This window comes from Syzygium oleosum, unplaced genomic scaffold, assembly GCF_021117445.2.
Source record: "Syzygium oleosum isolate NSW1041296 unplaced genomic scaffold, Sole_v2.1 Sole_v2.02, whole genome shotgun sequence".
NCBI lineage: Eukaryota > Viridiplantae > Streptophyta > Magnoliopsida > Myrtales > Myrtaceae > Syzygium > Syzygium oleosum.
In genome coordinates, this window is record NW_026607486.1 from 24126225 (window position 1) to 24153013 (window position 26789).

Sequence of the window (26789 nt, forward strand, 5' to 3'; positions counted from 1 at the left end):
CATATAATATACTCATTTTATTATACTGTCACTACTCTTTAGCTAATATTTCCAAACAATTTTCTTTTCTTTATCTATTTAATACATGATTTTGCATATTTATGAGAAGATTCAATCTTGATTACTTTTTATTATACTTTGTTGATTATTATTTCATTAAATCATAAGTGATTTCTTACTTTTATTGTTTTAATACGTGCATAGTAATAGAGAGTTATGAGTTAATCTTTTAATAATTTATGTTACAAAGGTTTTACTGAATAAACATAACTTTATCATCTCGATCTTTTTGTAATTATATAAATTTTTTTTCTCTTATCACTCATCTTAAAGGTGCGAGGATATTGTACTTTATATAAAATTTAAATATTTTTTTATCTTTTCATTATTTTTTTAAATTTCTGTGAGTACTATACATAATAATTATGACATGCGAATAATAAGGTGAATAGTTTCAACTTGGTTTCACGCATAATTATAATAAGAAAAGAATACTGTCATTCTCATTTTGATAAAACATGTTATGAGAAATTTACTTAAGCAATGTATTTTTCAATAAAGTTGCTGTATAGATGAACTTATTTTGACATCAAACAGATATATCATCATTTCACTTTTAGAAAAATGTGAATATTTCATGGCAATATAAAATTTATTGACTATTTTTATCACTATCCTTTGCTAGTGTTTCTTCGTGCAAGATTAATTTTTTCCGTTAATGTCAAATAGTAGCTTTCACGATTTTTGGATAAACACGGAAAAAATGTTGTGATATTCACGTTAGCTTGGTCGTAATATTTGAGTCATCATTTAAAAATTTTCAAAGCGATTGGGAATGAAATATTTTTCTTATTCAACTATAAATATCAATGAAGTCTACCAATTGAAAATACTTTTCCGCCGTGAAGCACAAGTGCATAGCTAGTTTTGTCATTAAAACAAAATACTGAGACTAAAATGGATCATCGTTAAAGAGTATATCGGATCAAAGTACAGTTTATTTTAAAAATTTGTATATACTAACATGGCATATTAGTTTTTGGTGCTGACTTAACTAATTTCGGCAAATTCTGGACAGAAATCGGATGGAAAGACTTAAAAATTGTCATACAAATATTAAAATAATGACATAAAGAAATATAGGGGGAAAAAGTATGAGTTTTCCTTTTTTTTAACCCAAGAGCAACATGCAAACGCCCCGAAACGAGCGCGCCTTCCGTGGAAGAGTGAAACTCAACCGCGAATGAAAAATCAAAGCAGATTAACATGAGGCTAACAAGCAGGAGATCATCAGGATCGGCCCCGTCAAACAGATGTTGGAAACACAAATCTGGAATGCAATGCGAGGCAGGGACTCTAATCTTCTGGCTGCAGCTGGGTGAGAAAGTGGAAGTCCGATCTCTGACGGAGAAGCGGCGGAGGGTCCACATTCCCCGGGTTGTTTATGTTGCTGCCACAGCACCGCAACACTTCTTCCATCGAGAATGGCGAGCTGACATTTAGCATGACATCAGGTTTTCTTTCTTTCTTTGGGGCAATGAAACAGCGAAAGGAAAAGGAGAAACGAGAACAAATCACCTCGAGTTCACGTCAAGCAAGAAGGAGTTGTTGGTGTTCATTGAATCCGCAGCCGTCAGAGCTCTCATTTTGCCTATGACCTGCAAGTTCCAAACATGACCCGGTGCTGAGTTCCCAAAGGAATGATGTGTGTTCATAGAAAGAGTGAGAAGAGCCACTCACATCCAGCGACAGCCCTCGCGTTCCGTACTTGTCGTCCCAAAACATGGTTCCAATGCGATATATTTGAGGGATGCTCAATTTCTAGCAAAAGCACACACACCGGGTTTAGTACCCTGCAACTGCAAAGGTAGGTGGGGTGGAGCACAATCTTATTCTAGTTTTGTAATGTTTTTTAGCGCTGGAAGTGGCAGTTTAATTCTTTTCCAGACTACTTTTCGAAATAGCCAAGTCCCTTTCCAGATGCACTCGCAGTTACATGATATATAAGATGGAGAGTTACCGGGCAGAATTCCCTAGTGATCTCATCCAAAGATTTCTGTGCTTTTTGATGACAAACCTGCAATCAGGAAGCTACTTTAGTCATTCCATTTCCCACCTTTTGGGACAGGCCGAGAATAATACATAGTGAATCTTGGTAAACTTACAAGAAATCCCACAGCTTGTCTTATATGTAGAAGTTCCTCAATTAGCAATGCTGCAGACTGTGAAATAGTTCAAAATTTAAGTTGGAACTTACCTTTTTCTTTTGTTTAGTTTTGATTTTTTTGGGGTGGGGGTGGTATCAGAAGATGGTTCGGGAAAGAAAGAGAGAAGAGGAGGTTGAACTCTCAACAGCACGCTGAGACTTGCCTGATCTGGAGCTTTGAGGCACCATTCCTCCAATTCTTGCAGACCAGTATTCAGATATTCCCCGTTGCTGAAGGAGCAGCACTCTCGACGAAGCAATAAGCTGATCAATATAATCTTGCAATTAGTTGTGTTTTCATCTCTAGAATATAGCTGTCTATGCGATGGAGTCTAAAGGAAACCTACCTATTGAACAGTTGAACATTGATGAATGAGAAGACCTGAATATACATTTTTCTTGTGATCATTGAAGGTACCTGATAATACATGAGTTAGGAAAGCAGTACATGGTTTATTTCGAGATAAAAAGTAATCAGCAGGAGGAGGGATTGGTTAATCTCACATGATTGTGAGAGATTATGGATAAGTATTGGTCTAGTTTCTTGACAATGCTTTGCCAGCATGCATTTGATGTGTGCTGTTTAGCAACTACATTAGATTGCAATCTTTTCGAAGACCCTCTGAATGGTCTCCCTCTTGCAGATCTTGGTGCCTGTCAGTAGTAATGTAGAATTGATTTACTGGACCGCCATATTTGCAACAACTACTATCCTCAAGCTAAATGTACGCGTTCAGATGCGCACCTGTATGCACAAGTTCAAAAATTGACTGATCTCTTTCTTTAGGCTATCACGAATAATCCCGTATAGTTTCTCAACACATGCAGTCAACTGTTGTTTAAATAGTAGTGCAGGGTACTTGGCTTCTATTTTTGATTGCTCTGACGGTTTATCCATCATTCCACTGTAACCACTCGAAATACCCAAGCCCATTGAAGATGAATGGAAACCCTGTTCCAGCAACTAGCCCTGTTGATTTCCCCTGATCTCAATGTGCCATAATTCAAGAGAATTTTCCAAGAGAACATACCTGCAGCGTGGCACCAAATAACATTGCAGGAATGTTCCTTGTACGATTTAAGGCCATACTAGGCAAATTACTTGCTTTAGTTGCATTTTGTAGAAGAAAGAGAAGAGTGGATGTTGTTGATAGCCAATATGCAAGATTGTCGATGCTATCTTGACTCTGTGAGGCACTAGAAGAACATTAGTCAAATCATGTTAGATACTTAATGTGCATAAAAATAACTCAGTCATTAACACATTAGAAACTGCTGCTTCTACTTAAGGTGCCATCATTGGTAACTGCTTGCTGAATACCACCTCGAAAGATGATTGTATTGCCTGAATAATCCTGTCAAATATATTTGTTTTATCTACTTCAAAGGCTCTCCATTGAAGAAGTGATGTGAACACAATACAAGCAGCTTTTGATCTGTCATTGTCGAATTGCTTCTCTTCCAATAGAAATTTTATTAATATGTCGTGGTTTTCCTGTTTATGCAAGGACGTAAAAAAGGTTGCATTAGAATGAGAATGGCATGGTAGTTTTGGCATAATGCCTAAACTTGCATATGGTAGCTAATACCTGCTGTCTCTCTGTTAAGAATCTTTGTCTTGACAGAAGGGAGACAAACTGTTCTGATTCCTGCAGGCAAGTAATTGTTAGGTCTTCATAATTCAAAAGAAGCTCCACTTCTCTAGTTTTACAGTTGAACCATTCTCAGAAAGATGCTCATACTTTTGTTCCATTATCTTTATCTGTTAGATGTCCATTTTCCTGAATCTGCACCAATCCCGTATGGTGTTTAGTGACTGTAAGTCCATGTAAAAGAAAAGGGCAGGTAGTAGTGATAGCAGACCTTAACATGTGTTGCTTTCCTTCCAAAGATGGATGTTTGCTGACTTGTGGCGACATGCTTCGGGAGGATTTCATTCTCTGACTCCAAGTTCAGAATCTTTGTCTTCGGACTGCAAAAAGGGAGCTTGGATTCTTCTTAAGATGGTAGCAAATGATAATGAACTACATTAGAATTCTCCAGGCTTGAGAGCTCATCAAAGACAGGTCACTACAACTAGCAAAAATTCCTCCTTTACATGTAAGGATTGATCAAGGGGATAGACACGTGGATTGATGGAGTCTTTATGCTCTAGTATCAAGATGCAATTCCATGACGAGGCACAATATGAAAAGAGATAAAAAAGACATGAAAGCGGAAACAGGGAACTAAAATGTGTGCTATAGTATAAGACAACCTACATAAGCAGCTTTAATATTAGGTGTTGTAGTTTAACCATTTCTTTGTTTAATGATGGCAGAGAAGATATTAAATCAAACCAGTCAGCTCTTTCTCGGTAATAAGCCACTAAACTCTATGAATGGTAAAAACAACAAGAGTTGCACCTAAAATGTGATTCCACAAGACTATGTTCTTACCCACGCAATTCATCCGATAAATTCTCCTCTAGCGGTGCAACCAATACTTGCTGCCGTAGAACACGATTTTCTGATTCAAGGTTGGACAAATTCAGTTCCAATCTAAGATGCAGAAACAAGAGTTGGTCAAATGCAGTTTAAGATATAGTGACATATATTTCACTTGTTTTCGCTCGACTACCTTTCCACAGTCTCATGAAGTTGCATTGCTCTCTCCTGAGCTTCGGCAGCTTCTTTTACCCTTTCTCTGTTCTCTGCCTCAACTTCCGAATTCTTTTTCTCGAATTCCTTCATTCTCTGCCTCACTTTGTCGAGTTCACTCTGTGTAGCAAGAAGCATTGTTAGGTTTTTAACTGTATCATACATGAAAACTTACAGGATAGTGTCAGCGAGCTGTCTGTGCAATCTTGCGTATTGCAATCTTCAGGGCATCTATCTCAAGTAGCCTTATGAACGGGCACAAGACATAGTGCCCCACCACTATGCACATATTTCAAGCATCATTATAGTTATTCTTATCACTTGGTGAACAATAGATCCTCGGTGACTCATCTAATCAATAAAATACATTCACATTATATGACAACATAATATCCCATAAGCCCTAACTCCTAAATATTTCTAGGCAATATATAGTCAATAGTCACATTTTTAGTCCCAGTTCTAAGGATGGTATCATCAACCCCTAATGAAAGAGAGGGCAAAATAGCCTTCGATGATCATAATATCTTAGCTCCTCGATAGCGCGATGGTGTATCTTCAGCATACCCTTTATGCTTCCAGCACCAGAAAAATGAATCTGTACCACTTGTCGAGTGAGGTCTGAAGCTAAGCACAGGAAATTACCTCCAATTTCATATTGTGATTTCTCAGCTGCTCCAATTTGGAATCGTCCACTACCGCTCTCTCCTTTAATATAGGAGGAGCTTGTTCAAAAGCTAAGTTTGCTGCTTCCTTCTCACGGATGATCGCAGCATGCGCTTCATCTAGTAGGTTGCGCGTGTTGTCCAAAGCATTTTGTAGCTTCTCAATTTCTTGGCGTTTGGTTTCTTCCAAGTCAATCTACAGTAGGACAGGTATTGTCATATAATGATACAAAGCAAAAGTATCTGTATGTGTATAAAATCACCTACTAGAACACATGCTCGTTGGTACTAAAAAAACATTCTTGTGGGTCCTATGTGCCTGTCAACTAATCAAGCATTCCTCCAGTGTGGTATGAATCGTTTTATGGGACACTTTTAGCGAAAATTTGGAATCTCTAGCAACAGAGAAATGAACATGTTCTTATCCTTGTCTACTCTACACCAGAAGGATATCCTGGCAAAGCTAGTCTAACAAAAATAATGAGAGATTACTGGATTTCGAGACCTCTATTTGTTATGCCATGAACTATAATAACATATTGTTGAAGTATTATCCCACGTCGATTGACAACGGGTCCTAAATGCTCTTTATATTCATGTGGTCTCCATCCACCTAATAGCTTAAGCATTTGGGTTAGACTTTCTAACATGGTATCAGAGCCAATACTATCCCTTTCGCGAATGTGCGTGGTAAAAATTCCATGTGAATGTGCGAAGTCAAAATTTCACGTGTTGCTCGTAATCCGGCTTGCACGTGAGTGGGGGTGTTGAAGTATTATCCCACATCGATTGACAACGGGTCCTAAATGCTCTTTATATTCATGTGGTCTCCATCCACCTAATAGCTTAAGCATTTGGGTTGGACTTTCTAACACATATAACATTGTCCCAATGTTGGAATGTGGTTGCCCCATCTATTAACCATAACACATAACGAACTACCATAATAGAGAGGGCAATGCTACTGAGACTACACGTCAGGTGAGCACTGAGTACTTTAAGATTGCCTCTTGCATATGTTTCATGATCTGATTGTCTTGAAACTTCATAAAAAACAATTCAATATACTATACCCTCAGGTGCTTTTCAAATTCTAACCGCCATGTTAGCTCTTCTACACGCTTCTCGAGCTTGTCCTTAGCTTCCTTAAGTGCACCTGTTTCTCTGGCAGCCTGCATTAGAAGCCTCTCGATTATATATTGGAATACTAGTTTAGTTTTTGAAGTAGATACGATAAAAGCTTGAAACTTACCATCCTTAGCTTTTTAAGCTCCTTTCTAGCTAATTTTGCTCTCCAGAGGCATTGGAAAATAAGAGTCGCCTTCTTGAGTTGTGAATAAGCAAGAAGAGCTTCATATCTTCGCCATTGTGTCTACATGTACAGTAAAGAGTTGATGTTAAATCAAAAAGAAGTTGGACCACATTGAATCTCCATTTTTGGCAAAAATTCATTCAAATTATGACTATTACCCGGAGCAGGGCAAAAAGGAACTCATGATCATTTAGAAGAAGAAGAAGGAGGAGGAGGAGTTACCTACCCATACTACAAGAAGTCTATCGAGTATATGCCTGCTCCATGTAAAAATTATTGAAAGCAATTTTTATTCATCTAACGTGGATACAATACCCTTGTTGTGGAAGCAACAATTTTCATCTTTCAAAATATGATGTGAGGCTACTAAATTCTGATTCTGCATAGTTGCACATTGTCTTCACTGTAATCCCAGAATTAGAACAGAGAAAAATTCTTTTGTGCTTCCTGATTGTTATGCTGACCGATACCCCTACATATGTGGAAATATTTCTTGCCCGAGATAGTGTTAGATTTTCAAATGGACTATGGCCCGTTTGGTTCGACTTTGGGGGAATGCAAATACCTTTGGGTTAAAGAGTTTTCCGAAATGCAAGTAGTGTTTGGTAAGTGTTTTTTAAAATCAACTTGGGCTAAAGGACTTTTGCTAATATTTAAAAAAAAAAAAAAAAGCTCCGGTGGATCTAAACCACTGGCCATTGCCGCCGACCAGATCTGGTCGTCGGCCAACCGCCGACAGCCAGATCTGGTTGCCGGCCACCGCTGCCTGGGGTTGCGTGACCCCGGCGCCCGCCGCCTGGGGTCTGGCGACCTCGGGTGGTCGCCGGGGTGGCGCGACCCAGGCAACGCTTGGCCTGGGTCGCGCGACCCCGGCGACGCCCGAGGTCCGGCGACCCCAGGCTGCGATCGCCGGGGTGGCACGACCCCCAGGCGGTGGTCGCCAGGGTCGGGCTAGCCCTCAGGCGGCGGTCGCCGGCCGCCTGACCTCGGTTTGGAGAAGATGAACAGTGCTGCATTTCGAAAATGCAACTTTTTAAAGCACCTTTACCCTTACATTGGCCAAAAGTCCTTTGGAGAGCGTTCCAAATACAATTGCATCTCCTTAAAGTGAGTAAAAAAAGTTGTCAAACACCATTTACATTTGGCCAAGGGATTTTAGAGCCCAAATGAGCATTCCAAATGCTGAATCAAACGGAGCCCGTCACATCTATGACAATGTACGACTCTTTGGATTTTCAAAATTGCTAGGCGACCTTATGCTGGATGCTATTGCTAACTACAATAATAACGAATTTATAATACGTATTCTCTAGTATTAGGCGATATTATATAACAGCTCCAGTAGTGCTACTGGGCAAATGGTCCAGTCGCTTGGAATTGGGAGGAGGAAGGGCTAAATTAGGAGTTCGTAAACCCTGGAAACGAAAAAAAAAGGTTAACTGGTAATTTAGCATGATTCTATTGACACAAAAGACCTATCAAACTTTTACTCATCATTTAATCATATACAAGTCGTGTAGATATTATTGCAGTTGAAAGTCCAAGCCAAGACTCGAGTACCTGGACTAGAATTGCAGCTTTTGTTCTTCGTCTGTAGCTATGTTCTTTTCGTGCCTCCATTGCTCTTAATCCACTCTGAATAACTATGGCTGACTCGTGCAAATGACTGTAAATTCTTCTTGAGACTCGAGCCCTTGCATACTTCTGTATGCACTTTGAGGCAGCATCCCTCCGCAAATGTTCATACAGCTTGCGTGCAAGTTGGCCTGCATTGAGGAGGCAAGAGGTGCATCTTGTTATTTACTTTGTAGGAAATGCTAATTCTGTCCAAGCACATCAAAATTTTGAAAGGCTCCTAATTTTCTCCTTATATGGCCTTTGGACAAGATGAGCCTTTTTCATTGGCTCACCTGTACTTCTGTTTTACAAACTCCCTTTAGCAGTCTATTAACTGCATCCTGCTGTTACTAACAATTAAGTGAAATAAAAGAGAAATATTGAACGAAAAGTCGCAACCTCTCCAATGTTTCTGCATACATATGGTAGCCCTTCGCAGAGAAATAAAGTCTTTTCTGGTCAAATATGTCAGGATTTGCCTTTGGATGAGTCTTGCAGCGTTAGCCAAAACTTCAGTTCTCCGTGCATCTAACTCAGCCATCTGTCCAGCCCTAAGAAACACCTTCATTTTGCCAATCTGAATACAGTATTGAGGGGAAAGATTAAATACATAAAGAAAAAAATACACTTCATGTAAAGCTGTGTGAAATGAAGGATGCATAGACTTCATTCCGTATATGGAGTATATGGAGTACCTGATACCCGTTTAGGCACATCTTGTCACAGATGGCTATACAGGCAGATTTCTCATTGGATCTGCACACAGGGAAGCATCATGGTTGTTAATGTGAGAATCAAGTGTTACGAGGTGCAGCTGGTGTAGACTACATATATGCCTTAACTATGAAATCAAGCTTAACACATCGGGATTAGCTATGTTGCTGGATCTGGTATTTCAAGGATCAACTTCAGTAAGACAACAACAAATTCTTCACAATTAGTTCCTTTTCCTGTAGTGTGAGATGCAAGAAGCATACCCCTCTGAAAGGTCAGGCACAAGCATTCCGAAACGGTCTAGAAACTCATCAAATGTCCTTTTTGTGGGATATCCAGCACAACTTATCCGGATAGCTTCTAAAACGCCCTGAAAAATTTGTGTCAAAAGAAATATCTCCATTCTTAGGATAAACTGAGCTTAAATGGCAAAGCCTATTTAGAGAGGTACAGGCATATCAGAACCTACCCCGCATCTCAATTGATTTAAGACATTGAGATTCTCAAAGATTCCTGGCTTCAAAACCGTATTTGGTTTTACACATCTAATATAATGAGGTTCCGTTGTATTCAAGGTCTCCATCAGAGCTTGTAATTGTTGCTGGAAGTAGTCTGAAAGTAAGTTCAGTATGCAATTTTGTTGAAGTGCAGTGATATGCATCTATTATGTGGCTAGTCCAGTTACCTTACCTTGAAACGAGTACCAATGGAAGAGAACTTGGACTGCTTTAATGCCTCCTCGTGCAATGGAGGAAAAAGATTCGAAACAAACAAACACTCGGAAGCATTTAGTAAAGCTTGGTGTTCTGCTACCACATAATCCTTGTTTTTATCAAGGAATTGATCTGCTTGATACGTAACCTATTGAAAGCAAATATAAGTAACCAAAAATTTCAGCTTTTGAAGAGAGAGAGAGAGTTGAAAAAAAAAACATAGAAGCTTGCTCACATCTCCAGCATAATGATTTATCGTGAAGTCTGTTCGAGCAAGTTTAGGCTTGCTGAAACGCTTGTTGCCTTTATAAGTCTGATACATCTTCTGTGCAAATGTCTCGTGGGTCGATTTAGGGAACATACTGCAGAATGACTTGAAACTTAATTCCAGGTTATGTATAGACAGCCTTATTGTTGTATTTCTTGGAAATTCACAGGTAGAAGCAACATAAGAGTTAGGGAAGGATTCTGCTTCTACCAACATGGAAAAAACACAGATTCTAATATTCTCTTGCCAACAAATTTTTAGGACTCATGTAGAAAAATCACCACAGTGACTTAAGAAAAACATACCAGGCTTCATCAAGAAGTGCAATTATACCCCCAGGTTTCTGCAGATGAGAAATTACGGGCACAATTTTCATTTGACAAGATTTTTCTTTAGTTGCAAAAAGCTGATTGAAATGGATACCTTCTCTATGAGATCTAGCACATCCTGGTTGTCAACAAACTCCACATAGCTCCAGTCAATCTCCTCTCTCGTGTATTCTTCTTGTTCCATCTTGAATACATGCTGTTAATAAAATTTCTATTGTTTCAGGGGAACTCAATTAGATAACATTGAACTTCAAATTACTAGTTTCGACTTTTACCTGGTTGAAATGCTGTTGCAACTTCTCATTTGTAAAGTTGATACATAGCTGCTCAAAACTAAGAGATGTGTAATTTGTTACATGTTTATTCAGGGTATCGGAACTTCTATTTGCAGGTTTCAAGATGTATCATGTTGCTATCTACCTGTTGATTTTGAAGCTCTCAAAGCCGTAAATATCAAGCACTCCTATCAAGCTAGCTGCATTTGGATCTTGACCAATCGACACGTTTATCTTATCCACAATCCTGCCAAGGTTTAATTAATTTGGTCAATATATTTGCCCCCACAAAATACAGGCACGACAAGAAACAGTAATTGAAAGCAGAGTCGCTCGACAATTAACTTATGAAATTCATTTTCTGGTCGAAAGTTTTTGCTTACCAATCGAATAATCTGGAGTACACTGTCTTTGCCAATGCATCGCGACTTAAAGTAGCTAACTCGGGATCTAGTGGTTTCGTAATGTTTCCATCTGGAGTTACTATGACACGCTTGCAGAGGGAGTCCTCTAAAGCCTTCTCATTGCACCTGAACGACACAATTGTCAAAGACCACGTGTTACCATATTTAGAGGCTATGGTAAGGAAATCTAGTATTGGTATTTCTACATGTAAAATAAGCTGACATTAGTAGCTCTGCTGCTGTTCGAAGATGATATGATGATTTCTCATCTTTCAGTCTGGACGAGTCTACTTCTTTTCCCTTTGTAAAATTAACATTTCCAAGATGGAGAATTGCAGCCACTACTCGGAATATGGCATCCTAGAAAGAGGAAAGCCTCTCACTGTTAAATTCAGTGTCTCAATTAGATCATGGTGATAATTTCAAATGCAGCAAACCTGTTCATCCTGGCTGATCCCTACAATATCCATGGCATTTCTTGTCTCCAAGTACTCTCTTGCATCATCCACATTTGCCACTTCATAACAATTGGACTGATTTAGGTAGTGGAATGTTCTGGGGTCTCCCAGCTTAAATTTCACTAGATCCTGCATAAAACAAGAGTCAGCCAGATTCTCTTATGAAAAATCAGAGAGAAGATGATCAGAATTCTGGAGGAGCGTTTCAAAAATATGGCCAGTAGCAGCATATTGTTTATATCACCTCCGTTGGTGCTGCACATAACATGTAGAAACAATGGTAGTTTCTTTCTGGATCAGATACTTGGCAAACCCGCGATCTTTCTAGAAGATATGTACGAATTGCAGCACCCGAGATCTTGCCATGCTTATCAAACTGAATTTCGACAAATTTACCAAACCGACTGTAGAAACCGTTAGATTTGATTTCCTAATGTTATAGTCTGAAGATAGGAACTAAAGAATGCCAGTAGAAGGAACATAAGGTGGAGAGTCTTCTAATGCGATCTTTTAGAAGATGTACCTGGAATTGTTGTTTTTAACTGTTTTGGCATTCCCAAATGCTTCCAAGACTGGATTGGACTGGAGAGGGAGAACATCAGATTAGTCTGTGGGATCATTGAGCAAGCGCTAGCCCGCACCCATCAACTTGGGGAGGAGGAATGGATCAAGATGAACAGATACCCTGCGATATGGCAACAACAGAGCAGATTGGAACTCACCTCCAAAACCTGTTGTTCCACTGTTCTTCCTTCCGAGTGGGATCTACCTCCCATGAAGGCCAGGTACCTCATAAGCATTTTGGTTGTCTCGGTTTTTCCAGCTCCACTCTCTCCACTTACCAAAATGGATTGGCTTTGCTGCTCATATATCATTGCCCTGGTAATATCAAAAAGAGAAGGCTATGTGACAGTAAGTTTCCAAATCATGCAACGTCATGTGAAAAGTTTTTTGAAGCTTCAGCCCTGCCAATATACCTATAAGAAGTGTCTGCGACTGCAAAAAGATGGGGACTTAGCTCTCGGAAGGGCGCTCCTTTGTATTGTTCCATCATCTGAATGTCATACAAGTGTGGCAGTCTTCGGAAAGGGTTCACTGCTATAAGGATATTGCCGGTATATGTCTGCTCATTATCACTGACAGGTCGGTCACCCTCATCCAGATTGCCCTTCGGCATATATTTATATTGTAATGGAGAATAAACTCACATAGATCTCATTGATAGCGAATCTGCATGCAAGGTTGTGGAGGACTCCTGGTTCATGGAGGTAAGCTAATTTAGTCATGTCATCGACCCCGGCAGGTGGCGCCTCCATGTCTTTTGGATATATGTTTGAGATATCTGCAACCACCTGGGACCAACGTAAAAAGATAAGTTGGTTGGATAACCGAGGATGGTGATAATGGTGATGATGGGGGAAGGCAAGCAGGCAAGTGCGTACAGTTTTCCCATGGGAGGTGAGAATGGTGGCTTCTCTGGCATTGAGGGTCTTGACTTCTCCATCAACCCAGGCGAGCTCTGCATCATCAATCCACACCTGGGATCCAACGGCGATGTTCACGGAAGTCCCCTGGATGGTGAAAGCTAAGTCCATTAGAGAGAAGCAAATAGAGGGAAGAGCAGAGGATGTTAACCAAGGATGCTTACCATGCTGAGAGTCGACGTAGGAATGGGATCATCAAACTCGTGCAAATCAAGAACAAGATAGAAGGTAGGGGGGGAGCGTCCATTGAAAAAGAAGGTCGAAAAAGCAGAGTCGGCAAAAAGGGTGGGAAAAGCACAAAAGGAGAGATCACACCCCCCACCAGTTTACTTTGAAGAAGAGCTGATCTGGCACGGGAATGGTGCATGCAATTGCAATTGCAAATGCAAATGGGATTCATCATTGATGATGATGATTCGATGCTTGAGCCACAAGGTTGCAAGCTCACTCTGGTTACTTCCTACTGCACCGGACTGGACCCGATGCTTTGGACTTGTTTTATGTACACATCTCAGGTGATCTGTAAAGTAAGACATACTTAAGCACCCCTGCCCCTGCCAGCGCCTGCTGATTGGAGGGTCATATCAAAAGAAAGAAGACCATTTCTGCTTTTGCTTTCTCAATCCATCCTTTTAGACTATGCAAAAAAACATTCACGCTGGCCGCGGGGCTCCTTCACCATCGTATCATTTGCCGATTTCCTTTGGTAGTAGTTCCCTCTTTATGTTCCCTCCTCAACAAGATAACAATACGTCAAGTACTAATATTCAATTGCCAAATTGGTGCACAAAGACGATGTCATAATTTTATTTAGTATTGCACACTATTGGTGTTGCGGAAGCCAAGCGATCGAACAATAAAATTGACAGAATAAGAAAATAAATCGGACATCAGATTTACGTGGTTCGGTCGTAATAACCTACATCCACGGGGAGAGCAGCACGGAATTTCACTATAAATCAAGCGATATAACGGAGATTACAACCACACTCGAGTCACTCAAACACTCTCAGTGTTTCCGAAGCCCCAATTACACCCAATAACGCACACAGTGTTTAGCTCCCAATTCCTCACGAAATAATCTCTAAATCTCGCAAAGGAATTATACACAAATCTTATCACAAGATTTAATTGTTACGAACACTTAAACTCTTGGTGTAATTTCACGAACAAAATCACGAATATTGCCCACCGCCAAGCACTCGCACACTAGTGGCGCTTCAAGAATAACTTCACGTATTCATCAACGACTGCGTAAATATATACTCAGGAAGAAAACGCGGCGGACTCAAAATTGGAAACCTGGATAATTCGGTCAACCAAGATTGGCTTGGACTTTCCCTCTGTTGACTGTGAATCCCACTAGAATTAGGAAAGAATACTTCTATTCTTTCTATTTTCTTTCTTTTATTTCTTGCCGACTCCAACAGAGGAAATAATTCTGTTTTTCGTTGATTTCTTTCTTCTTCTGACACATTGACCGAGTCATTGTGTAAATCAAAGTCCACTCGGACTTTCCAATTTGAAGCCACGGACTCCAACTCCAATCCGGAAACTCACGTCTCTTTTGCTTTGCTTGATTTCGGATGTCCGCAAAATATCCAATTTAAAATATTTAGATTTTCGCTTCGGGCTCAAACTCGAAACATATTTTCAACAATCTCCATCTTGGCTCGACGTTTGAGCCAAGTCACAATTGCTTTGATAGAATCCGAATTTCGCTACTACTCTCCCACAGCCCCCGATGGGCTCAACCGCCACAGATGTCTTTCAAGTCCAAGCCGTGCTTGAACTTCGCCATAACCGTGGACCTCATCAGAATACCAACTCCACATGCACCTTTAATCGCTCCACAAGGATTTTCCGATACAACTTCCTCAATCGCAGATAAAGCAAAACCATTGTTGCATCCATATCTATCGGGAGATTGAATACGCACCTTGTCAATTTCAGCAGTTACAGCAACTGTTGGCTCAATAGGCTCCACCTCGCTACAAGCACCATCCGTGTTGATTACTTCGTTAGAACCCGTTACCTCAGGAGTTTCTGGTTGCAACTCCACCTCAAGCTGAACACCGTCTAGATCCGTATAAACACTGCTATTAACACTCCTAGCCAGAAGTACTGGAGACTCGTCAAATGTAACTTCTTTGCTGATAATAGGTGAATTTAACTCCGGGCACCACAACTTATAGCCCCGCTCACCTTGTGCATAACCTAGGAACATGCGCTTTCTTGTCCTTCCATCGAGCTTACCATCACTAACTCGAACATAACATGGGCAATCAAATATTCTAAGAACAGAATAATCAGCAACGTTACCTGACCACACTTCTTCGGGAGTCCAACATTCAATCGCAGTCGATGGGGATCTATTCTTCAGGTAGCTCGCCGTACTAAGCATATCCGCCAGGAATTTCCTAGCCATACCAGCACTAGAGAGCATTTTATGGCCGTCTCTAGTAATGTTTTGCTCATCAACTCTACAACCTGTTGTGGTGCAATGGCACTAGTGCGGTGTTTCACTATGCCTTCCTTCATGCAGAATTCGTTTAACAGCTTCGAGCAAAACTCCATACTACTGTCAGTCCGCACTTGCTTGATCGTTTTACCAGTCTCCTTTTCGATCAAAGCTCTCAACTGCGTGATCCTGATAACAGCATCACACTTGTGCCTAAGCACAAACACCCAAGTCTTCCTCGAGTAGTCATCAACAACTGTTAGCATAAATCTAGCACTCTTCCTCGAAGGAAATCGCGACAACCTACGAACATCCAAGTGAATTAATTCTGCAATATCCGTGGTTTCTCTGACAACCGTACTAAACTGCACTTTCTGCCGTTGATCTAAATCACAGCACCTGCATACATTCAGTTCGTTAGCCACATAACCACATAGCAAATTCCTTTCACTTAGAACCTTCAGGCTTCTCTCGCGAATGTGCCCCAAACGCATATGCCACAATTCAGACTCTCGAACATATGCATCCGATGTCTCCACAGCGAATTCCGTCACTGTCTCACCTTGAAGCTCATACAGGCCACTATGCTTGATTCCTTTCATTATCACCATGGCACCTCGAAGAACTTTTAGAACTCCACATTATGAAGAATACCGATACCCAGCTGAATCTAGGGCACTCAAGGAAATCAGATTTTTCTTCAACTCTGGAACATGCCTCACTCCAGTCAATGTCCACACAATACCATCATGCATTCTGATTCTGACATTACCAACACCAATAACATCGCATTTAGCATTGTTCCCCAACTGCACTTTACTACTATCTGTGCACTGATAAGTAGTAAACCAGTTCCTGTTTGGTGTAGCGTGAAAAGAACAACCAGAATCCATAATCCATCCATCAAACGATGAATTATCAGTGACAGACAAGACATAATCAGCATTATCCGAATTACTGTATGCTATAGCAGCAACATCATCCGCAGACTCAACTCTAATTCCCTTACCCTTGTTGTTTTTCAGCTTAAGGCAATCCCTTCTAATGTGTCCCCTCTTGCCACAACTCCAACAGACAATACCACCAGTCCTAGACTGACTTCGTCTATTCGAGTGCATACTACTCCTGCTAACACGTGTACCAGTTCTTCCTCTATTTTCATCTACTAAAGCAGCATATACATGTTCGCCAGATTCTCTTCTACGGATGTCTTCACTCAGAATTAAATCTCGAACACCATCAAACGTCAAACTTGTCGACCCAGAGGAATTACTAACAGCAGTAACAGTAGTATTCGAACTATCAGGCAACGAGGATAATAGAATCAAAGCACGTACCTCATCTTCAAAGTCAATCTCAACTGAACTCAATTGACTAACGATCACATTGAATTCATTAATATGATCAGCAACTGACGCACCTTCGCTCATCTTCAAATTAAACAGACGTCGCATCAAATAGACTTTGTTGATTGCAGAGGGCTTCTTGTACATGTCCGACATGGCTTTCATCAAACCCACAGTGGTCTTCTCATTCACGATGTTAAACGCGACGTTACAAGCCAACGTCAGCCGAATAACACCCAAAGCTCGTCTATCCAACAATTCTCAATCAGCTTGCTTCATCGTCTCTGGCTTCTCCCCAGACAAGGGCAAGTGCAATTTCATCTGATATAGATGATCCTCAATCTGCATATTTCAGAAACCAAAGTCTTTCCCATCAAATCTGTTGATTCTCACTTTTCCTTTTTCTGCCGCCATCGATTCACTTCAACTTAAGCAAGTCTAGCTCTGATACCAATTGTTGCGGAAACCAAGCGATCGAACAATAAAATTGACAGAATAAGAAAATAAATCGGACACCAGATTTACGTGGTTCGGTCGTAGTGACCTATGTCCACGGGGAGAGCAGTACGGAATTTCACTATAGATCAAGCGATACAACGGAGATTACAACCACACTCGAGTCACTCAAACACTCTCAGTGTTTCCGAAGCCCCAATTACACCCAATAACGCACACAGTGTTTAGCTCCCAATTCCTCACGAAATAATCTCTCAATCTCGCAAAGGAATTATACACAAATTTTATCACAAGATTTAATCGCTACGAACACTTAAACTCTTGGTATAATTCCACGAACAAAACCACGAATATTGCCCACCGCCAAGCACTCGCACACTAGTGGCGCTTCAAGAATAACTTCACGTATTCATCAACAACTGCATAAATATATACTCAGGAAGAAAACGCGGCGGACTCAAAATTGGAAACCTGGATAATTCGGTCAACCAAGATTGGCTTGGACTTTCCCTCTGTTGATTGTGAATCCCACTAGAATTAGGAAAGAATACTTCTATTCTTTCTATTTTCTTTCTTTTATTTCTTGCCGACTCCAACAGAGGAAATAATTCTGTTTTTCGTTGATTTCTTTCTTCTTCTGACACATTGACCGAGTCATTGTGTAAATCAAAGTCCACTCGGACTTTCCAATTTGAAGCCACGGACTCCAACTCCAATCCGGAAACTCACGTCTCTTTTGCTTTGCTTGATTTCGGATGTCCGCAAAATATCCAATTTAAAATATTTAGATTTTCGCTTCGGGCTCAAACTCGAGACATATTTTCAACAATTGGTTTCTTAAAATATTTTTTTATTGATGAACAAATCGATTATATGTACCTATCTTAATATTCTTGATATTACTCTAAACTTATTAGGTCAATCACCCATTTCCCTAAGATGGTGAAATTGTAGTTAAATTTCACGTTCATATCACATGCTTCCTCGGTGCTTGCCTCATCATTATAGGTTACCAAACAACGTGAAGAGAGGGAATGGGAATCCTTGAGTTCATTCAATACCATCAAACAGGCCAGAGAGAAAAATAGAATACGGGTTCACTCAACCCATCGGTTGAGATGAGATGAGATGACACTCCAATGGCTCTGTCACGTCCTCCCGATGGCCCTAACTCCTTCACCCATGGGGGTCGGCCCAACCACCCATGGTGGGTGGGGCTTTGTTTATTCGGCCCAGTCCCCAGCAAGAGTGCTGGTCGACGTAGCCCCCCGTCAACATCCAAAGTATCAAATGAGATAAGCTCACATAAAAGTAGTATCATATACAGCCGACCAAGTTAGTCCAAAAAAAGACATGTCGATAAGTTTTTCATACGGAAAAAGAATTTCTTTGAAGTGATTTTTTTTTGTAATATTTATTTCTCCTAAATTTTGCCATGTCCTTTAATCTTTTTTAATGAATTTTTTAATTTTTCAAGATATTTAAAGATTTTAAAATTTAAGTAGTCTTTTAAATTTCCGGCATAAGATGTTATGGTGTGGCGTGGTCTGTTCATCATATTTGCCCGAGAAGGATAGCTGCCGTCTGGGCGTTGCCTGGGATACTGCCAAGAGTGCCATATGCCACTCCAAAAATCCATAAAGTTGCGATCTAATTATTCCTGAGTCTGACTCTCTTAGTTTGTTGGAAACGATGACGAGAATATTGTCTTTCTTTTGGCTCCTTTAGGATGTCATTGACAGATTTTCCAGACCCTGAATTCCTACCATCAACTAGGAACCTAAACGACGAACTAAGCTTCGTACGACTCATTTTGATTAGAATTCCCAGCTCCTGAAGCGAAACGGTATCCTTCCCTGCTATTAAACGAAGTCCTCCTCCGTACCTCCTCCCAATAGCCTCTCTCTCTCTCTCTCTCTCTCTCTCTCTCTCTTTCTGCGCAAGCTCTCTTTGTTCAGAAGGGACACGTCAAGTCTGAAGCAGAGGGGAAAAGTGAATACGTGAGTAGCTACCACTAATTCCTAATATGTTTTCTGTAGAGAATTTGTTAAGGAGAGCCCCTGCAAGTCTTCGCTTAAGAGAAGATAACAAATCTAAGCATATTATATGTTCCAGTTTTTTTCTTGATTAAAACTTTCTTTGCAAAGTATGTTATGGTTGTGGTTAAGGAGCGGAGTTTTATCCTGAATTAGGCTCAAAACACATGTTCAATTTCCCCGCTGCCAAGTACAAGCAATTCTGGGTTCGGGCCGCTTATCCGAGTTTTAGCTCACATTTTACTTGGCACATGAATTTAAAGAAAGCATTAACAAGTGTTTTTAAGACACTTATTAGTTGTTAACATGGCTATTTCCAGATTTATCTTAGTAAAGGGCAACGCAATTACATTTATGGTGAGGCCACTAAGAACAATTGAATTCAACTTAACCATGCTCGCTTTTCTTAGGCCATGTAGATGTATAATTGTTTAATGCACGAGGGAACTAGGAATACTCAATTTGATTACAGTAGGGCAGCCTTGTATAACATGACCTAAACAAAGGTCATGTTAATCATTTCCCATGAATAAATACCTTCTTATTCGCATTCTGTAGAAGCAAAAGGTGTATGATTCTGCATGATTTTACACTGTGACCTGAAGAATGTGACAGATAGTCGAACTCGTCCCTTTAATCCCACCATGATCGGCATTCTGCCAACTAGAATAACCTTTTTGGAGAGAAAATATAAGTTCTTGGATGGACTTGAGTTAACTCTAGACTTTTGTTCACCTGAGTGTGCGCACAGTAGAGATAGCATGAAAATAGGAAAGATTGAATGGGCTATTTTCGCAGCTGCAGAGAAGCAGAGAGAAATGGAGGCCATTACTGGAGAAGTGAGAAGAATTAAAGTCCTTTACTTCCTCAGGCATGGCCGTGGGACTGGGGACGGGGTTGAGCAGCCTCACCTGTTCTGTGCCTATCACAGCAGCAGCAATGACCTTCTTTTAAAAGGTTCATCATGGCTTCCAATCCCTTTTTCGGGGTCGTCTACTACTACTAGCAATTGTACTACGTATTTAGCGTTCACATACTTGCAGTAACCTTCTTTTCCCTTTTTTTTTTCTCCTCGATGAAGATATTAAGAGGTGGCTTGCGGATTTGAGAGGAAGCCACTTGACCGAGGCCTTATCTTGGTCCTACAAAAGGTTCACATGCACTTACTGGCCAGACTGACTATCTATTTTCTTCGTGAAAAATTTGGGGGATAACCCGTCTGAAGAATCAAGACTGCTGACTATAATTGGTTTGGCTGAAAATGCAGGAGGTGCAAGACGGGATACATTTGGCAAGAGGTAGTGGATGACGATCTTGTGATGCCTACCTCTCGTAATAAGTATGTCCTCCAAGGATGTGAAAAAGTTGCCCTCCCTTCATCCGGTACCCCACTCACTTTCATGTTCTTTCCAGTATCAGTTTATCATTCCTCGATCACTACTAGCAAGTGACATGTAGACATAATTAAAAAGTGCAATTTTTAGATCATTTTCAGTTTCACCTTCCATTACTCTCTCTAAACATTCTATTCCGATGTTCCTTCTGTTTTATGTACTAAACGTATGAGTTTTTCTTAAAACAGAGTCTTGTGCATACAACGATGAAGCATCCGCTGGTAATAAGGTATCCAGTTCCAGAGAAGAAATCAGAGACAAGTACCCGCATTCCTCGCAGACAGAATCACCGACATTCCTACAACATTATTTTATCCTCAGCTCAGACACATCAACGTTCACCATCAAATCAGGGCATCTTGAGGATGATGAGGAGCATTTTGGTATGAGTGAACCCGACAACCATAGTCACTGTCATACTTCTTTCAAAAACATGGAGAAATGTGAGAGAATCCGAGGAGGGATGGCTAAAACACCTGTTTCTACCTTGTCATTCGTTCAACCTCCATTAACAGAGAGTAAAAGGCGTTTTAGTGGAGCATCCCACAAGTTCAGGAATCTAATTACGTGTGGTGCTACGGATACGAATGACGCAGTCTTGGTGATGATTGATCGGGTTGAAATGAAGATTAGTTTAAGGCAGGATTTTAACATCGAAAGGTCATCTCAGATATGTAGGGTAGATAGATTAGGAGGGTCTCGTAGGACCTCAAATACTTCTTGGAGTACTGGGAAAGGGCGACAGGAACCACATTGCCATCCAAGGTAATGTCCGCATATCTACTCTCTCTGCCTGACTGCATGACATGCACTTATGCACGTCTTTGCTTGCAAAAGCCCGTTTGTTCATATAAAGGAAATCAGAAATAGCTGCACTGCTGCAGGAAAAGCTTTGATGGGGTCAAGGGCTGGAAAAGAAGCAAGAAGCAGAAGAATGCTTGTGAGGGAGACGGAATTCTGGATGCTTATAAGCCCACTTCAATGCCTAGTTGCTCGTAAGCGATTCGTTCATTTCATCATCCCTTGTTATTTGGTACCAGATAAAATTAGTTTTCTCGGGAGATAGAGTCAGGTTACCTTTTTTGGTCTAATTATTACGTTTCTTGAGGAGCAGAAATCCACAATTACTTCTATCTAAGATTAAGAGTGCTTATCCTTTGATTCGCATTTGGTCTTATGACTGATCAAGGGGCAGCGTTCAATTTTACTCTAAATCAAAGTCCTAAAGAGAAACCCTGCACTTTCATTCTTTGAACAAGTCTCTCTCCTGTTACCTTTTCCTCCTATCCAATTTGGTTGAAGTGCCAAAGAGGGATCACGGTTCTGCAAATCAACAGTGAGTCAATGCATTGCATGCCTAAATGGAGCAACTAGGCTCGAGTTTTACATGCTGATTTTCTCCTAGTTTGATTTTCTTGAAGAAGTTCAGAACATTGGTAAAAAGCGACGTGGAAATAGGACGGCAGTCACTGAACAATTTCTCATATTTATATTTCTAATCATAACTCCGATTCATTTTTAATTGAGTTACTCACTCTCACAGACAGTTTGCTCTTATTTTTCCGACTCATCGGACACTCATTCATTGACATACAACTAAGGGACTCTCTTGCATTCACGCTACATACCCACACAGACTACTATGATCACTCATGCTTGTGCCCACAAAAGTTTACACCTCAACCTATTCATAGGCCGTGGAGGTCGACATGATTACCTGACTTTGTGCAAATATCCAACATTCTGGATGGCCAATAAGGCCAATAGATATTGAAGTAGAAAATTTTGAATGGTGCTCGAGAATTGTTGAGATAGGGGCAATGGTGATCGTTCAACATCCGACACAAACATTAATGTCGGCAAAATGTAGGGGAATCATGTGGAAGTTTGTACTCTTCCAGCTGTGTTTTGTTGATAGAGTCAGATGTGCTAAGTCTTGGATGAGGAACTTAGTGTTGAATACTTAATACATGACTTGGCATATGCAGGCAATGTGGAAAGCCATTTAAGCCTGAGAAAATGCACAAGCATATGAAATCTTGCAAAGGAAAGAGGGTTTTATCAAGAGAGAGCAATAGTTAAGGCGCCATGCTTGCATTATGAAAATGCAACTCTCAGATCGAGGATCCATCTCCAGGCTGCTGCCTACATTGGCCTTCAGAAGATCAATCTATATTATGTTCAACTTGCGTACAAGTCAACTTCATAGGTGGATAATTCGTTGACTAAAATACTCTCACCTCTAAATTAATCCCTTATACATGTGAGTATGAATCATCTAAAATTTCATTCGACCCAAACGAGACTTTTGACAGGAATATAGAGAATATTGCAAAGGTTCACAACCTTTTGCATAATCAATGCAATCTTGTGCTGGCCAAAAATATCCACGGTGGCACAACAACCGGTTCATTTTTATTTCAGCTTGATGTACGCCACATATTTCTTCATGTACTTCTGCCATGGCCAACATTGATATGTTTTTACTTAAGCACATGAGTTCCCATCAACAGTTCTTCTGTATAACTCGTCACCAAGTAGTAAGTATTTCGTTGCTTGTCTTTTCAAATTTTTATCTTTGGCAATTGGGTTCTTCAAATAATCAGCAAATGGTTTTGTCCAATCCCCTTGGTCTTTATCGACAACTTAATCCCCGACTGAATTGGCATATAACATCATCACTCGGTTTTCCATCGATGGCAATATTTTTACTTTATTAACGATGAATTTTCCCAATTCCTTTGCTATTCTATACTCATACGGCATTTGAGTTACCTTATTGGCTTTCGACCTTTCATCTATTTTGATATGGACCAATTCGTAATCGGAGAAATTATTTAGTAGTTCTTTCGCCAATGTATGATGTCGAATAATGTTCTTATTAAGGCATTGATATTCTTTAGTTAATTGTTTAATCACTAACTGAGAGTCTTCTATTTTTACAAATCACGCATTTATGTTAGCGAAGATGTTTAGGCCGATTATCAATGCCTCATACTCTGCTTGATTGTTTGAGCAATCAAAATCAAGTTTGAACATGAATTTTATCCTATGTCCCTACGGGAACACTATGAGTATTCCTATACCTGAGGCATTATTTGCACAGGATTCATCGAAATATAGAGTCAATGGCATCGCTTGTACTAAATTTTCATCTTTTTCTCCTTTAGTGTGCACACATGTGTCGCGACCTAAAAAAAAATCGGATTTTCGATCTTAGGCTAATGGATTACTAGATCAATTAAATTAACTAACCTAGCTCGAGTTCTCCCAAACTCTACCAAATCGCAACTTAGGTCCAATTGTGAGCATGCAAATATTTTCAATGGGAGTCGCCACTAATCATTTAAGGTAGGTTGATTAGAAACCTAAATAAAATAGCGAGAGTACTATTTTATTTCTGCGAACCAGAAATTATAAATTCGGGGACTTGATTACGCTAGATTCCCTAACGCCTTTTCGGTACCAATTTCAAGAGAAATACTCAATTGGACAATTTTGATAAATCCTGACTTAGAGTTCAAAGGTGCAGAAATTTTCTTTTTTGATTTTTTATTTATTTAAATGAAAGCTAACCTATATGTAATGATGTGCAAAAATTGACATATGATTAATGCAACCTAATATGCAAACTATATGTCATGCGACGACGTGATCTATTTCTAATGACGGGCATATTATTTTTTTTTTGTATTTTTTCTTTAATGAAATTCGGAATTAAAAATGCCAATTATCTAAACATGCAATTTTAAAATAAAGAAATTAACTTATTCTAGAGTAATCTTTTTGGCATTTTTTTTATCAAAATTCGAAATTAAAATCAAGTAAAAAATATAACCGCTAAATCTTTCGAATTAAGTTTCGATCTGAAGCATGACAGATCGATCCTAAAATTCGAAATACCCGCTATGGAAATAACTCTATCTAAAGCCTGATAGATAGATTTATTTCCACGTGTGCGGTTGCGGATTAGGAAATTTTCCTAATCGATCACATCTTGAAAAAAATTAGATATCTTAAATATCTTGGATATATTCAAAAGATTTTGAAAATTCTAAATTCTATCCAAATTTGAAAAGTAATAGATATCCAAGATTTCAAAAAAGGAAATAAAATCCTAATTGAAATAATGCTTATTATCCAAATATGCAAAATTAGATATCAATAAGCACAAATTAGGCAACCAAATATTCGAATCAAATCGGGATATGATAATTACCTGATTTGCAGATTTCTTTCCTAATTTGAATCTGTAGCGGATCGGGATTGCGGATCGGCGGTGCGTCGGGAGTGGCGGCGTGACGTCAGGAACAGTGGCGGCTAGCGACGGTGACACGATAGGAACGGCGGCGCGGCGGGGCGTCCCGGCAGGCCGGGCCCAATGTGGGGACGGGCGACTCTTCCGCGGCCGTGCAAGCCGAACAATGGCAGCAGACAAAGCGGTGGGCTAATGGCGGTGCAGGCGGCTTCGGCTAGCGAGCGGCGGTGCACGGCAGCTCTGGCTGGCGAGCGGCGGTGCAGGGCAGCTCTCCGGCGGCTGTGCAGCGAGCAGCGGCGACACAGACGGGCGGAGCAGGGACGTCCAGGCGGCGGTGGCACCGCGCGGCGGTGGTGTGCGACGAGGGCAAGGGCAGTGTGCGTGCAATGCGGTGGCACACGGCGAGAGACGGCGCCAGCACGGCAGAGGCAGCCGGCGCGCGGCGGTGGCACGCAGCGGGCCGAGGGGCGGAGCAGCTCCGGCGTAGTGCGGCAGGCGGTGGCGCGACAGGCATGCAGTGCGGCGCGGCGGGCGGTCTCCTTCTCTCTCTCTCTCACTCTTCTCAAAATTCTCTCGTATGTCTCTCTAAAAATCCGATCTGAAAAATTATGAGAGCCCTCCCCCTTGATTATGAGACATAAACATATATTTATAATGTAAACCTAGGTCAATTAGCCGGGCTTTCTAGTCCTAATGGGCTTAGGTTTAGGCTTTAATTTAATTCTAAGTGGGCTGAATTAATTTGGGCTTTTCTTTAATTAAGCATAATGGGCTAATTTAAGCTCAAATTAAGACAACCAAGCCCTTTTGTGTGTGATTTTCGGCTCATGCTTTCCGAGTGAGCCGAGTCTCATTCGGTGCCCGAGCTCGATTTACGTGATGAATTTTAAGCTTGCTTACCACCGCCGATCCGATGCGAAATGCAGTTAATCTATATGAACCTAAACTTTATGCTATGCGATTTGTAATATTTTTGTTCAGGGATTAAATTTTAATCCCTAATTTTCTATGCAATTAATTACTAAATGATGCGCCGAAATTTAGGTGTCAATAGCTGCCCCTCTTTGAGTGGAGGCTCGCAGAGGTTTCGCTCAAAGACTGAGACTTAAATTTAAACTATGCAAAATGATGAATGATGATTTTTTTTAATGCAATGATGCATGATATGCAAACAATAAAGAACGTATGCTAAGGCTTCTCACTTCGTGTAGAGCGGTGAAAGAGCCTTACATACGGATCGCACAAAAAGCGTCTAAGTGAAGGAAAGCTTTATAATGCTTTGACTTCCCTCGATCTCCAAACTTCTGGTCCACTGGAAGTAAGGTTCTCGAGGTACTGGATTGCCTATCTGTTACCTGTAGTTTCCTACAGATGCGAAATAGCGCATGATATAAAGAAAAGAATGGGATGTGTTGCCCATACCACTGGGCAATCACGAAAAGGATCATGTCACCTCTTCCATTGGATGAACATGAAATGGGGTGTGCCGCGTACTCCACTTATCAACACCAAATGAGAAATTATGCTGCCTGTACTACTGGGCAAACATGAAATGGGGTGTGCCGCGTACTCCACTTAGCAACACCAAATGAGATATTATGCCGCCCGTCCTATCGGGCGAACATAAAATGGGGTGTGCCGCGTACCCACTTGGCAACACCAAATGATATGTCACCTGTTCCACTTGGCGAACATATGAAAGAGATCATGTCTCACATTCTGGGAAAAGAGAAACAATGAAGAATAATTAGTAG

At 40.5% G+C, this 26789-nt stretch overlaps 2 protein-coding genes across 4 annotated transcripts; one reads left to right on the plus strand and one right to left on the minus strand.

Moving 5' to 3' along the window:
* Nucleotides 1–1244: 1244 nt before the first annotated feature.
* Nucleotides 1245–13386, minus strand: LOC115664419 (myosin-12). 3 transcript variants are annotated; one of them, XM_056304204.1, is made up of 40 exons: nt 13249–13386; nt 13043–13171; nt 12809–12952; nt 12578–12723; nt 12323–12479; nt 12124–12182; nt 11845–12004; nt 11580–11729; nt 11366–11502; nt 11122–11268; nt 10884–10985; nt 10739–10796; nt 10558–10659; nt 10440–10477; nt 10102–10228; nt 9844–10014; nt 9623–9754; nt 9417–9523; nt 9135–9195; nt 8839–9016; nt 8383–8588; nt 6763–6882; nt 6584–6682; nt 5491–5706; nt 4826–4965; nt 4645–4746; nt 4076–4178; nt 3949–3993; nt 3796–3855; nt 3531–3701; nt 3238–3393; nt 2952–3158; nt 2711–2860; nt 2554–2624; nt 2371–2470; nt 2166–2222; nt 2021–2077; nt 1741–1821; nt 1579–1658; nt 1245–1492 (listed from the first exon to the last, which is right to left on the minus strand). In XM_056304204.1, exons 1-40 carry the CDS (start codon nt 13249–13251, stop codon nt 1357–1359), a joined length of 4665 nt encoding a protein of 1554 aa, XP_056160179.1. In that variant the 5' UTR covers nt 13252–13386; the 3' UTR covers nt 1245–1356. The 3 variants fall into 3 exon arrangements, 2 of the variants coding, with proteins under 2 accessions (XP_056160179.1, XP_056160173.1); XM_056304198.1 differs by having other exon boundaries at nt 4070–4178; XR_008814758.1 differs by lacking the exon at nt 1245–1492 and having other exon boundaries at nt 1592–1658; nt 1741–1859; nt 4070–4178.
* Nucleotides 13387–19064: 5678 nt separating this feature from the next.
* Nucleotides 19065–23279, plus strand: LOC115664420 (protein SOSEKI 1-like). The gene is made up of 7 exons (XM_030586352.2): nt 19065–19347; nt 20182–20340; nt 20465–20534; nt 20651–20766; nt 20966–21542; nt 21662–21772; nt 22766–23279. Exons 2-7 carry the CDS (start codon nt 20202–20204, stop codon nt 22857–22859), a joined length of 1107 nt encoding a protein of 368 aa, XP_030442212.2. The 5' UTR covers nt 19065–19347; nt 20182–20201; the 3' UTR covers nt 22860–23279.
* Nucleotides 23280–26789: the final 3510 nt, after the last annotated feature.